The sequence below is a fragment of the Rhagoletis pomonella genome, unplaced genomic scaffold, assembly GCF_013731165.1.
Source record: "Rhagoletis pomonella isolate Grant_MI unplaced genomic scaffold, Rhpom_1.0 Rhpom_scaffold_00002, whole genome shotgun sequence".
NCBI lineage: Eukaryota > Metazoa > Arthropoda > Insecta > Diptera > Tephritidae > Rhagoletis > Rhagoletis pomonella.
In genome coordinates, this window is record NW_023458556.1 from 727,471 (window position 1) to 742,752 (window position 15,282).

Here is a 15,282-nt window from a genome sequence, read left to right on the forward strand (position 1 = left end):
GAAGTTGCAGATTTTAGTCCGAAGTTTTTCTTCCTGCAAGTTCATGAAAAGTGTTAAACGATAGGCAAGGCTGCATTTGTAAACAAAAACAGAACCTTAAGCGCCACGGAGACAATCAAATAAATACGTCAAGCATTGCATATGTATGAGGTCTTGCCCGCAAACGTTCAAATAAATTTCTCAATTCAACAAACAATTTCTTTTTCTTGACCACGCACTTGATCACCACGACGATCAAAAGGCAAGTGCGCTTGTTTCTTGTCAAGCATAAAAATAGTTGATCGTCTCCATGGCGCTTTACATATAAAAAAAAAATGGAAATAGTTACAGGAAAAGTGGTTTTTCGCGATCCAGGTGACTTTTCAGTTTAGTGAAAACCAGCCTATACACACTATTCGTTTGACATTGCACCCGTAAAATCATAAACTCGCCGATACTTTGCAAAATTTGCATTTCCCTTTTTCACTTCTTCTATTAAGTTTTCCTCCATTATTTTTTACATTTTTTCCATAAATATTAAGGTTTTCACAAACGGGAAAAATTTACGTTCAAACATGTAAACAAAACACTGAATAGTTGTCACTTGACGAAAACGCACAAGCAAAGATGAGAGTTGAGCGGCACCGTCGCCGACAGCATGCTCATGTAACTGGCCGTCTCCACAGGATAAAATTTATTGCTGCCCAGCTGTCATTTTGGTCGCTAGATATAAGTTATATCAGTGGCAATATTTGTGTGGGCTTTTTATATCTTGATATAAGCATTTGTAAGATAGCTTCGAAAACGTATTTTTGCCGGACTTAATCGCTTAAAAAATTTAGAAAATAGGCTATTTTACATCCAAATACATAATTACAAATATTTTAACAGGAAGCAGCTCAATTTTTGCTTTTATATTAAAATAATAATGATGTTACAGCCACGAAGTTTTCGTGCAAATGAAAATGTAGCTGTCAAACTACATACCTAATTGCCGGCAATAGATGGCAAGATATAAGCTCTGATATATATTGCTCTCGAAGAGCAATGAGCGGTCTCCATTGGCAAATTATATTCTGACATATGTATCAAGATATAAAATTTATCCTGTGGAGACGGGCAGTAACTTACTTCATACAAATACTGCCGGTGACGGTGGCTCAACGGACGTTATGTACTTTCACTTTCACCCCTATTGCGAATGTCGACTGGCAGTAGATAAACGACTATTAAGCGATTATCGATTATCGATGCTATTGTGAGTGTCGCTTAGTCGCTCAATTAGCGACTGTGAATCCTTTTTAATCGCTCATCCTTCTATTGCTGTTTTTTTTTTTCGTTGGAGTTTGCGTTTATAAAATTTACATAAGAAAGTGGTACTATAATGAATAAAAAGTAAGTCAATTGAACTGGAAGTTGTTAGAAATTGTGAGATATATGTACATATGTATGTATGTGTCTGAATTACAGATCAAAAATTGCAAGCAACAAAAGCCAACTTGCGCCAACCGCGCGTCGATCTGATGCAGGAGAATGAGGACATATGCAAAGGTATTTCGGAAAGAATAGGGGCGGAAGCTCCGCTTCTATTGTGAAAGATATACAATATTTCTTGTGCATATAACTCTGGCTACGCCATAGTGTTTTTGCGCAGAACCAACATCAAAGTTTACAAAAAAATGCAAAATTTATTAATTAACTAGTGCTCGGAAATTTGAAATCTTTATTTTAAAGTAAAGTTGAATTCTTTCACTACACTTTTATGTTAAAGTTTTTAAGCTCGGGTCACGCGTTTGAACACGAATACCCAACATCATTGTACAAATAACTAAACCGTACCTTATTTCTTAAACTTCCATAAAGTTTATTAATGAGGAAAACAGCTTTTCTTGCAGATCCTGTAAAACCTAAAAAATTCACATATGTTTACACACTTCATCTTCCAACTCCAAGTGATCCGACGAATCTCGCAATTCCCTCCTTGCTTTAGCCAACTCTACTAATCTATTAGCTTCCACATCATCTTCCTCATCACTGAACCATATTTCAACTGTATCAATTTTTTAAATTTTATAATAAAAGCAATTATTTTAAAAATGATATAAATGAAACATTAAAGAAACAAATGTAAACAAGCAAACAGCTGTTTACAACTCAGTCAACCATTCACAATAGTACAAATTTTTATCGATCAATTTACACAATAGCAAAATAAAAGATGGTCGACTCGATCGACAAATTTCTATTCTACTGCCAGTCGACATTCGCAATAGGAGCCTTTAAGTCCCAAAATTTTCAGGTAAAAATTTCAGTAGATTGCGTCTGTATGACTTTTTCAAATTTATAGATAATCATTATTATTAAGTGGAACAATGAAACTCAAAAATAATGATTATATCTGAGCAAAAAAGTAAAAATCATAAAAGTATGATTATTTGCGATCGAAAAAATTAAAATCAAAAAATAATTTTTTCCATTTAAAAAATTTAAAAATTTTAAAGTAATGATTAAATGTTGACTTAAATTATTTTACTCATAATGATTACAGTCCTTGTTAAAAATAACATAAATGTATTTGTCAACTGAACTAAGTGAACTATATGAACTAAAGAACTAGTTCTCTAAGGTGAACGAACTACAACTGGACGGTTCACTCAAAAGAACTAAAGTGCCCAACTCTACTTTGAACTGCCAAATGCAAAACCAAAACGCAGTTAATTGCTTTCCTCACAGATGTCGGCCATGGTATGATGCTACTGGTAGCTGCTGACGCAGTAGCGGACAATTGAAATCTCGTAGGACACCGCCATGTTAAAAATACCAGTCGCTAGCATTGAAAAAGGATAGAACGTGAACTAATTTTAATTACGCGCACCGGGTTTACATAAAAAAATACAATTAAGTTGAGATGGAAAAAAAAGTTATTTTTCAAAATGAAAAAGTTGTGGGAGCAAATAAAAACCATGATAAGTATAAATGATAGTTTAATAATTTCTCGAACCTAATTCAAATGATTTTGTAAAACTTGTTGATGCATACTTACAGCTTGAAGACGCCTCGTTGCACTATAAGAGAAACATAAAAAATTAAATAGTTATTAAAAGGTATGATTAGATACTGTAGATGGGTAAAATTTCTACACAAATAAATGTCATCAATTTAATAAAGGCTCTGTTAGATTAGCAGAAGCCAAAGGTTTGAAAATGCCAAATTCTTCTGTCATACATATACAAACATACATACATATGTACATATGTATGTACAGTGTACACTCACTTAAGAAACTGCCATTAGCTCCAAACGAAAAACTGAACTATGCAAGATGATAATTAAAAAACAAGATAGCTTATATAAATGAACCGTCCTAATGTGGACGATTTTTTTACAACCCGATTAGTTACATATGTCTTTATGTACAGTGACTCAAACAACAACTCACAAGGTGATTTGTCTTTAAAATATTTACAATAAAATTGCATGGGCTATAAAACTACGTATCCAAAAATTTTATAAAAACTCAGATTAAAAACTTTTCGATTTTAACAGGTAAATTTTTTGGTGTAATTTGGCTCTTTCCACTTCGATTAGCAACCAGAGGGCAAAAGGAAAAGCCCTACTAAAAATATCAAAATAATTTTTCCCGCAGTTCAAATTTTTTAAGTTATAATGTTCTTCTAACAATCGAGATATTTATGTACATATCGCTTCCTAAATCAAAAACAGTCATAACTCAAAAAATACCAAACAATCTTAATAGTATACTTCCAGTTAGAGAAGATAGTGGTGAAGAAGGAATTTTTGCAGAAATTAGAAATATGGTCTGTGAACTGTTTTGGGAGAGAAAAAACAATTTTGAAAACATCGAGTTATGACTGCTTTTGATTTAGGGTGCGATATGTAGATATGTACATGTAGCTTCGTGAAACATTAAAAGGAATGCATACAAATATACATACATACATACACTCGTGGTCAGCTGATTATGTTGCTAAGTGGTGGTTTGAGCAAAAAATTTGGTCTTTCCCCTACTAAAAATTAGTGGGCCATAAAACTGCATACCTAAAATTTTTAATAAGAAGTTTAAAATTCGTGGATGTAATTGTTAAAGTTTGTTTCACTTTTATGAATTTCGTACGAAGTTTGGAATGTGGATTTTTGTGGTGCTGATTATGCAAATGGCTAACCTTTAATAAACAAATCATGAACATTAAATAGACAAAAGAAAAATTGCCAAAACTGGTCAAAATGTCACTTAACTTAATCAGCTGACCACAAGGGTATGCACAATAGGGTGGTCCAAAATAAGTAAAGTCGGAACTTTAATGCTCTCACCCTCTAGGATTGTTCTATATTAAAAGAAAATTAGACTAATATTTCTTTATTTGGAAATTTAAAAATATTTACAAGTCGCTCAAAGCGTTCAAAGTTTTCCATGCGGAAAACCAACTTTTCGGGAAAAACAACTTTTCGTAGAAATTATCTCTTCAGAAGACTCCAATAACAATACCTAATTAAATATTTAATAATTTTTTAAAACTAAAGATTTTTTATTTATCCCCCAGTGGATTTTCTGACATTTTCTGGGGGTTTCGGCCTATGAGGTATCGTTACTTTGAAAAAATTATTAAATAAATAATTGGTTATTATTATTGGGAATCTCCAGAAGAAAAACAAATCGAATAAATTTTGAAAATATTGATTTTCAAGAATTCTATACCATTTCTACGAAAAGTTGTGTTTTCCCCATATAAAATACATGGAAAACTTTGAACGCTTTGAGCGACCTCGAAATATTTTTTGGATTTCAAAATAAAAAAATTAGGGCATATTTTTTTAGTATAGAACAAGCCTAGGGGGTGGAAGCATAAAAATTCCGACTTTACGTTACATTTTTGGACCACCCTAATGTAAAATCATACATACGTTTATATGGGAGTCATGCTGGATACTTACACTTGTTACGCATACGTTCAGTAATAGATTTCTTGTCATCTTCAGTGGGTATATCCAAAAGATTACCAAATGATGCGCTTTTGAAACGTTGTAGAGTAGCTGTTTTTGGAGGTGAAGTCTGATTTTCGGGTTCCTCCTTAAAGATTTGCGCTTTCAAAATCTCAAATTCCGAAACGATCTATAAAGGCATTAAAGAACTACGTCAATTTTGTACCAAAAAACATTCGACAAAACGATTTAAAAACTTAAAAGGGCGCGTTTGATATATGAAAATAAATTTAATGGTCGTTGCGGAGGACGCCCGCAATCTATTTAAAAAATCAAATTCAACTTGAATTAAGGGAATTATTTATTTGAAAATAATATTAAAAAATTGATGTTTGAAAATATTTTAGAAAGGGTTGCCACTTGTTTGAAAAGTCAAATTTAAATTAATTATTCGCAAGCTACCCTTAAAACTAAAATATGGGTATCAAACGAAAGATTGTTAAGAAACCTTCAGATTAAACATTTAGGCCCGTTTTCTCAATCAACCTGTAACTTTAGAACTCACTTTATATTTAAAGGTTGCATTAAAATTTATGATTGTGTCTAAAGTAAAGCATTTTAAGTTGGTTTACGACCAACAAACATACTTACGTCAAAAACCCGATACTAGAAATGCTTAACTTTAGACATAGCTTTATGATTAATTCAACCTTTAAATATAAAGTGAGCTTTAAAATTAAAGGTTACTTCAGAAAACGGCCCTTAGAATGTTACTGAGGAGTTTTGCAGAGGGGGCCACCATTTTAAAAATTAGGTTCAATTATTTTCAGTGAATTACTACAGTATGGGTATCAATCGAAAGGTTTTTGATAAGGGTTTTAGTTCTAAACTATATGTAGGCGGCTTGCCACCTGTTTGTAAAATCAAATGCTACTTTATTTAAGTGAATTAGGTAATTGGAATATGTATCACAATATGGGTGTCAGGCGAAACGAGTTTAATAAGATTTTAGTTGAAAATATTTCGAATATACTCAAGTTAAAGTGTCAAACGCAGGAGTGTTTAGAAATGTTCAGCTTAAATTAAAATATAAATTTCTGAGGTATTTAAAGAGGGTTGCCACCTCTTTTAAAGCTAAACTCAAATACAAAATTAAATGTGTTATTAAAATATTGGTTTAAATTTAAAGAGTCTTAAAAAGGCTTAATTCCTAAGCTACATATGTATAGCAGAGTTTCGATATGTTTGAAAATTCAAATTCAACTTGAATTGTAGGAATTAGGTAATTTGAGTACATACATTTGTACGTATCACAATATGAGTATCAGATTAAAGAGGTTTAAAAGGGGTTGCCAACTGTTTAAAAAGTTAAATTGAAAAATTTCAATGCATTATTACAATATGGGTATCAATCGAAACGGTTTTTAAATGGCTTCATTTCTAAATCTACTAATTGAAATAAATTACATCTAAGCAAGTATAGCAAGCAGATATTTCATATACTCAGCGAAGCGGGTGAATGCGATCTAGTTATAGATATTAAAGAAAAATTAATATGGGGGGTCTTTGTTAGAGCAACAGAAGCCAAATCAACGATTTTTAGATTTTTTGCTGTCTGTCTGTCTGTGTGTGTGTGTGTGTGTTTGTACGCGTATCACTCGAAAACTAATGCATGAAATCGAATGCAGTTTTTACCGATTTATCGCTAGCCTCTAGTAGGCCAATTTTTTTATGAGTTGAAAAATTCAGGAATGAGAGATTTTAGCACGAGAATTCCAAAAATGATGTCTATTTCCATCTGTGACAGTAACTTTTTCCTACGAGGGAGAAAATCTAAGACCGTCTGGAGAGGGGCTCGTCGATATACCAAAAAATGTATTCCGTCTCCAGACGGTCCTGCCTGATAATGACAAAATAATTATTTGCCTTAACCAGTACCAAAAAATACAATTACCAGTATGAAAAAGTGAAAAATTAATAAAAGGTTATAGAATTCGGGGTAAACAAAAAATTTTCTTATACTTTTTATTCAGAAGAATGTATTATTTTAAATATTTTAATTATTATGGAACACATAAAAACAATTGCTATTATTATTAAAACAAGAATTGCCATTTTGAGCAAACAAATAAAGTTTTAGACTTGCATGATGGTCATTTGCATTTTTTTAAGATTCCCTGTAAACAAACTTGGGGCTTTATTTGGGGATATATGGGATTTAAGTGGCTTACGTTTTGCGGTAACAGAAACAGTCGTTTTACACCTCGTTTTTCTGGAGCTGTGTATTTACCTTATACCTTTTTTCCGATGGTTGATTTAAATAAGATGTCGATGGTAGAAATTTAAATGAAATGTTGAGGGTTGGTTCAAAAGGTTAAATAGACCGAGATATTGACGGTTCTGGTAATGCCTTATGAATATCATATGTTGGTTGTGCAATCGGGTCTTCTCCAAAGGTGTTACTCTAACTAAGTCCGGCTTCTTTAACAATAATAATATGCAATTGGTTTTTGAAGCTGTGACACGAATTTATATCTCTTGTTCTTCTTTTGTTGAAATATCGTTCAATTCTTCTCCACTAAGTGCAAAAACTAAATCAAGATGTGGTGTTATATAGTGTGGATCTGCATCGAAGTCATCAAACATATCATCGGTTTTATCATATGCACCACATCCCACATTTGAACCAGACACCTGTCGGGAATTCTGTAGTCGACTACTAAAATAGCAATAGCAAAAAATATATATACATAGAAAAAAAGGTTTTTTCTTAGCAAGTGGTCGCAATGACAAACCTCCGAGGTTATTTCTGCCACGAAAAACAGCTTATCGCTGTTCGGAGTCAGCGTAAAAATGTGGCTCCCTCCCTTTCATCAAGGCGCACGCCACAAATTGGAGGAAAAGCTCGGCCAAACACTAACATATATATAAGCGCCAATCTATTATTATTATTACGGCTAACTTCTAATTGTTTTCAGTAGCCAACCGAAGAAGCCTGTAGTTATGTGTGAAATTTGTTGAAAGATATGTATGTTGCTTAGAGTGAAAAGTCCACTTTTTATGAACACTCATACTTTAATATAGGAAGAAAGGGATATTCAAACAGCATCGTTTGGAAAACGATTAAAAAGCTCATTTATCCGAACTAAATAGTAATCATATGGGTATAAAAACTAACTGAACAAAAAAAAATCTGTTAATTAACACACTACAAGTCAACTTATAAATACCAGTTTTTAGTTAACTGAAAACAAACTCAATTTCGCGACATCACCATGTAAAAGTAGTAAGTTAAACTTAACGTAAAGTAGTCGAGGCATAGCCACAACGGGTTCAAAAATAGTTCCCAGTTATGTAGGTGTTCTGACCCTACAAAACTGTATACTCACAATTTAATTAAAAAACTCGAAATTTTAACGAAAATTTGTGGATTTTTTTTTTTTTTTAATTACGTACATTTTTAAGGCATTGGCACTCGATTGGTACATTTGTACAGATTGGTACATTTTTATATTGGGCTATTGGTACAAAATAAAAAAATGGGAAATTTTTTGTTTTTGTAGTCAAAAGATTGGTACAATGCAGCGATGTTCTATTGAACAATTTCAACAAATTAATTTTCGTGATTGGGATAAAGAAAAATATTTGGGATACGATTTGCACCAAATTTTGGCAAATACCCAATCGTGCGACACTGCCTTTAAACTTGTATTTATACAGATGTTGTTAAAGAATGAACTATAAAAAATTAACCAAAATTAAATAACAACCAAAATAATATTTTAAAACTTGTGAAAATTTTGTGCGCCTATAATTTTTTCGACTACTGTACATTAGACTACATCACCAAAAAAAGTTGCAGTTTTTCCGGTGGGATTACTGAACCTAGCCTATTTCAAGACTTCTACCAAAATATTTCGGAAAAATATTAAGATTTACGTAAGCTGGACCGGTTTGAAAATACCTCTAAAAATTGATTTTTTTTTATTAATACAATTGGTGTTTAAAGGATTTCTTGGAAAAATCCCCTCAGATGACAAAACAGTTTAAGCTTAAAAAATTTACATAAAAATAAATAAAAAATTGAATCAACGGAATCATAATAATGAGATTTTTGATGCTGTTTTTTAACTTTTTTCAAAGATTTGTGTAAGAAAAACTTCTATAACTGCTCCAAAACTGTACCGATATAGACTTATGAGGTATCAGGTGAAAGGTATTTTCTCACCCTTCTTATTTCTTTGCAAAAAAAACTTCAACATGGAATGGCACTCGTTTATCTCACCTTCCTTTTTCATATTTTGAATGAGCTTATTCGCAAAGAAATTAAAAGGGTGAGAAGATACCTTACCAATGATACCTCATAAGTCTAAATTGGTAAGGTTTTGGCTAAGTTATTCAAGTTTTTCTTAAACCACTCTTTGAAAAAAGTACAACAACAGCATCAAAAATCTCATTATTATGATTCCGCAGAAATGTTTTTTAAATTTTTAAGCTTAAACTGTTCAGTCTTCTGAGGTAATTTTTTCAAAAAATTTAAAAAAAAAACTGTTCTTATTAATAAAAAATCAATTTTTCGAGGTATTTTCAAATCGTAAATCTTAATATTTTTGCGCGATATTTTGGTGCAAGTTTTAAAATATAATAGATTTTAGAAATCCAGCGGAAAAACAGTACCACTGTACCACTACTTTACATAAGTTGACTATGATTACTCGGCCGTCTATCATAGTAGCGGAATGCCACTAAGTACATTTTAAAATTTTCTGACAATAGCCTCTGCGATTATCGATTATATTTTTTGTTGTCTGTGTGAAATATTTTATTTTTTTATAAGTATTTTCCTTTTAATCAAACTACGTTGAAATAAAAGTGAAAATAAAAAAATATAATTAAGCACATTAAATTTGTAAGGTGAATTTACATTCGCTTCAACACAAGGTTTCTGGTATTCGTCTTGTATTCGATTCCAAAACATATCGTTTTAAAACTAACCGAGTAAAAAATATCGGTACCGAATGGGATAAGCAGCGATTAGGCATCGTGTCGTATCGAAATTCGTGTCCGTAAGCTTATGTAACAAGAAATTGTGTAAGTTATTTTAAAAATAAAAACTCAACTAGCGTTGCTTAGCTTCATATACGTATGTATTTAGTTGAGTTAAGAAACGCCCTAAAAATACCCTTACTTACCAAATCTTCTTCATCGTCTGCGTTGGCAGTATTTAAAAGGCTGAGTTTCCACGCCTTCACCGATGTCATGTTAAATGTTGATAGTGCTCTATCACACGCAGGTTTTGCCGTGGTTGCTGATGGGCTAGTTGAACCTTTTGATTGTGTTGACGGAATGTCCACTGCATGATTTATTGATGAAAAATTGCTCGTTTTCTCAATGAATGAATGTTTTTGTGAGCGTTTTGAAAAGTATTGTGATGCTTGAGTACGTTTATAGTCATAAACGATAGCACGAAGTTTGGGCTCACTTGGGCTGAAAAAAATGCACACTGTACGCAGATGAGGATGCTCCAAATTAACGGTCGCTGAGGCAGAGAGATTTGCAACATTGCTATCAAAATTTGTATTTGTGCTGCTACACAGGGAGGCAGCACTGCATGACGTTTGTGACGATATTGTGTCTTCGGCCAGGTAAAATCCGTCGTTAATTTTTGAGAACTTGAATTCGTCATCTGTCTCCCACTCGCCTTGATCTTCCACACTGTCAGCAATAAGTATGTGTGATGTTGACGAGTCATTTAATTGAAATTGCTCGTTTTTTAACAAGCTTGTATGCCCGCTGTTCGCATCGTAATATTCAGAATCGCTGTCATAGGGCTCATGAGGTTCTCCAACAGTTTGGAACTTCCAAATGGGTTGATAAATATCTTCCTCACTTCGTTGATGGCAATACTCGTTTCTGGTATTTATGGGTTGATTCCCTTTGGATACAAGAGCCCCATGCGGAGCATTCGTGTGACTAAGTTCCCCGTCTAATGTTTCCAAATCACCTTCTAAATTCTTATCATAATTTGGCTTTGATTCGTTGTCAATTAACCCAACTACGTGAGTGTCGAGATCTAAAAACTTCCCTTGAGCTTTTTTATTTCTTTCCAAAGATTCTTTGCTCTTTGCACGCAACACTACTTCTTCGTTGGTTTTCATTGAGCTTTTTATACCCTCACTTTTTCTCACAATAAATTTTTCACTCTCTTTCACATCAAAAACATCGACGTTTTCTGATTCGCACTGCAATGTCATACGACTATATTTCATAACTTGTGCATTTGGTGTGCTAGTCGGAGCTTCACCAATACAATCACTCGTCTCTTGTTTATCATCTTTCAACATTTTTTTTTGTCGCGCTACTGACTCATACAGTGTATACCATAATTTAAACGCTATATTAAGGCTGTTATAATTAGCAAGCACTTTCAAAGCACGATTGGCGTTCAAGCTCCATGGGTTATAATAATAAAGTAACCAATCTTGTAACCAACTAAAGTACTGACATCGATTGGAGCACGCATGTAACACTTTGGTGTTAAGGCTATAAGATATCAACACACTGTTTAATAAATGCAGTAAATTAAGCTTTAAGCAAGCTTTATTTTGCATGTACAATATTTTTTCTAAAATGTCGTCCACATTGGTATTACTCGAAGTATAAATTTGCTCATGCTCTTCGTGAGTCTCACATCCCACAGCACTGTTATACGCGTCAATCGTTTCTGTTTTTAGTAGCGTTTTGGTTGTTTTATTTTCATATTTTCCAATCGAAGCCACCGTTTGGGACTGGAATTCAGAGTCGTATAATCGAGGAACGTCATCGACCACATTCAAACAGCCGCAACAATTATTCTTCACTTCGCTCGCATTGCAGGTTGAGCAACAACTAGCTAAGTATATTTCAGCGGCAACTGTTGAGAGTACTTGAGGAGAATTCATTACTGAAATCGGACTGCGCTCAGCAGGGCGATCAAAAGCAGCATTGTTTTCGTTGTGAATACACATTTTTTGTTTTTTTGCTCGTTGTCGTACTGATCGTATTAGATGATTTGGTGTGGCGATTGCGCTGAGCATATTGGAATGATCAACAGATGGTTGAGACTCTCTCTGTTGATAGAGCATTTGTTTTGTCATAACATTTTGCTTAAATACGTCCACCATTACATCAAAACAGCTTTCCATTTGCTCGCCAGCAATATAGCTACTGGAATCAGTTTGTGGTTTTACTTTATTCGTAAACGTTCCATATTTGAGTTCGCCTTTTTTATCAGTGACTGGAAAATTAGTCATCGTTTGTGCTAAACAAGGGGGAAACACCTTCACATAGCAATCGTTGATGCTTGAACTAGCGGCGTAATAATTATACATTATAGCGCTTTTTGGAGGAATACTTTTCGGAATGCACGAAGCATAGTCCGCACTAGTATGACTGTCATAACTATGGATTTGCTTACGTAATAATTTCATCCAGTAGCAAACACTGTTCGACAATGGCAACGTCAGCTTTATATTGCTCGGGGTAATAGGGAGGTTATCTGGAATGCGCAGTGGTTTAGAAATCTGTAATTTCATCCAGGAAGAGCTGAATGCTTTTGGAATTGACGACGTTGATTGGTTGCCGGTGTTGTTTATCAAGTACATGGAATCATTGTCAGATACCGGTAATAGTTCTTGGGATTTTGACAACGGCATATGCAATTTAGCTACGTTAGTGATGTCGTTGGCTTTGTTTTTGCTATACTTAAGCCGACCATAAATATGTTCGTCACTATACGAAATATCTGCGCAAAGTTTATGAGCTTGTTTCAGTTGGCATATCTTTTGTAAATCGAAACTTTCCTTCGTACGAAAAATGTTATCGTATCCTTCAACGTGATGGACTATATCAAGTTGCCTTGGCTTCTTACTCCCCTGCCTTTGACCGTCTGGAAAACTTTGTTTGGTTTTTACACCTCTCTTAAGCGATCCGAAAAGACCATTAAAAAGTTTTTGCTTATCAAACTTATGAAAAGATTTCGATTTTGATATTTTTAAGGCAATATTGGTATCTTTTAAATTTTCATTTGCCAATTTTTTTTGTTCGTAAACATTTGGTGTTATTATGCTCTCTCCGGCGGAACAAGTCTCACATTCATCAGTATTATATAAAGCAGAGCATTTAGAGCAAACATTTTCATAAATATTCTCACCGGTATTAACATAGACTTGGTTGACTTCTGTCAAATGATGTAACTGATTATTTTTGAGCCCTCCAACAATGCATGAACAAAAGTTACACAAATAACTACTCGCTTCAAAAACTCCATATCCGCAGCCTCGACACAGATTTTCGTATATGGTATCCGGTTTCTCGATAGTTTGAAATAGTTTTCTTAATAATATCTTTTGTCCGGAAATCAAATCGGGTCTTACATTTTCGTATATAGGTGAATATGGTGCAATTAGTTTCGATTTCAAACCATAATTCATGCATTTGCTATCGGTACTCGAAGCGTACTTGCTTTCTTCATCAGTACCTCTGTTTGCTTCATAAATATTTTCTGAGGCCATTCTCGCTCGAGCTTGTGAATGCATCGACGAACAAAGTTAACAAGTTAATACCTTCTGCGTTAAGCTATTTAACGCATAATTCAAAGAATGCCGGAATATCCTAAAAATGTGTACAAAAAGATTAGTTAAACTACAGATTAATTAACTTGAAATCAACAGCTTTATTTATGGTTTAAGTGACAACTCAACCTTTTCCAATTATTAGATTTTAATATAATACTTACATACGCATATAGCATAAATGTATGCGCCAAAATATAATTATTATATATTACGGTGACCATCCGTAACGATTTTGTGGGGACAGTACGGATTTTGAGCAAATTGTCTCGCTTAATTAATTAAAAGGTCGGGACGTGTAAGTGTGCCGATTTTTCATATTTGTACCGATTAAATCCCGATTTTCAGTGTTTTTTTTATCAACTTAACAAGAGTCTTCCTGTACTCTGGCCCAAAAAACCATTTTTCGGACGAACGTGTCTCAAATTTTTGTAAGGTTTTTATAATTATTTGTTAAGTTTTGCTTTTTTAATGAAACGATTCTAACTGAAATTTAGTGGAATTATAAAAAATTATACTAATTCCCTCAGAAAACGCATGGATATGAAAAAAAATATAAGCTGTAGACATACACTTGTATGGCCATTTTACTTTTGTTTATTTAATATTTATAATTTTTTTAAAGAAGTCTAGCATATTACATAACCAGCACCACATAAATCCACATTTAAAACTTCGTATAAAGTTTAAAAAAGTGCGATTTCGGGATTTTTTCTTGTTTTTTAAATATTTTTTCGTAATATCTAAAAAGCAAGGGCCGGATCGAAAAAATAACTTTCCTAGTATATTCAGCGACCTCGAAAGCATATAAGATCTCACAAAACTTAAATTTCCTTAGGTGTTTCGCGTGCACACGGATTGAAGGGCGAGAAATTTTAAGTAAAATAAAAATGGACTTAGCGATCTCTAAATCCTGTTATTTTTTTAAATCAAGTTATGTACTTTCATTTTTTAGCAAAAGGAACACAAATTTGCGTGAACATTGAATAACATTAAAAAAAAGGATTTTTTGTACCACTCTAATATATGTATTAGGCTGGGTCGGTTTTATACAGTAATAGGGAGATTATATTTTTCTTGCTCTAAAAATATAAGTATTGCATAATAAAGATTTAATTAAGTAAAATCTTCAAAGAGTCGGAAGTTTTGGAAAAATCAATTTTGTTTACTCTTATCTAGGGAACACGTTAAGCGATCAAAACAAATTTAGATGAAACTAAAGAAATTAAAGGTTATTTAATTTTATTATAATAAAATGACTTTTTCTCTCGGTCGATATGAAAAATTCGTTGTCGTTCACAAAAAAATAGTTGTGACAAAATTTGAGCTTGCCATCTTAATTTTTCATATGGGACTTAAAGAAACCAAACATTCTTTTATGTTGCACATACTTAGCATTGCATGGTAACACGTGAGAGTGGTCACATAAGAAATCTGTTAAATGCGTTTACCCAACACTCAGCACGACATTGAAGTCTGTTGATTTTTGATTTCTAGGTAAAAGTGACATACGATTGAGCAGTGAGAGCAGGTGATGGCGAAATTAAAGCGGCAAAAATTAGTGTAGTTGTTGTTGGGAAGATACCATATATATATGCGCTGCGCGAAGTATAATCACAAATATATTTCACCAACAATGTTTATCCCTATATTTAATAGGGAAGACAGACGGGCATGCTTATGCCGATTAACGAGCACACAAATGCGCATAATAATTTTGCCCTGACAGACGGCAGTAATGCCCATTAAC

At 33.3% G+C, this 15,282-nt stretch overlaps 1 protein-coding gene across 1 annotated transcript in view; it reads right to left on the minus strand.

The window, feature by feature from the left end:
• The window catches only part of LOC118757402, a 53,394-nt gene extending 39,302 nt beyond the window's left edge, over window positions 1-14,092 (minus strand). Inside the window, exons 1-3 of the mRNA XM_036492118.1 lie at window positions 10,113-14,092; window positions 4,933-5,110; window positions 3,023-3,044 (exon numbers count right to left, since the gene is read on the minus strand). Coding sequence (XP_036348011.1) covers window positions 3,023-3,044; window positions 4,933-5,110; window positions 10,113-13,496 — 3,584 coding nt within the window. The 5' untranslated portion in view covers window positions 13,497-14,092. The remainder of the gene's footprint in view (window positions 1-3,022; window positions 3,045-4,932; window positions 5,111-10,112) is intronic.
• Window positions 14,093-15,282: the final 1,190 nt, after the last annotated feature.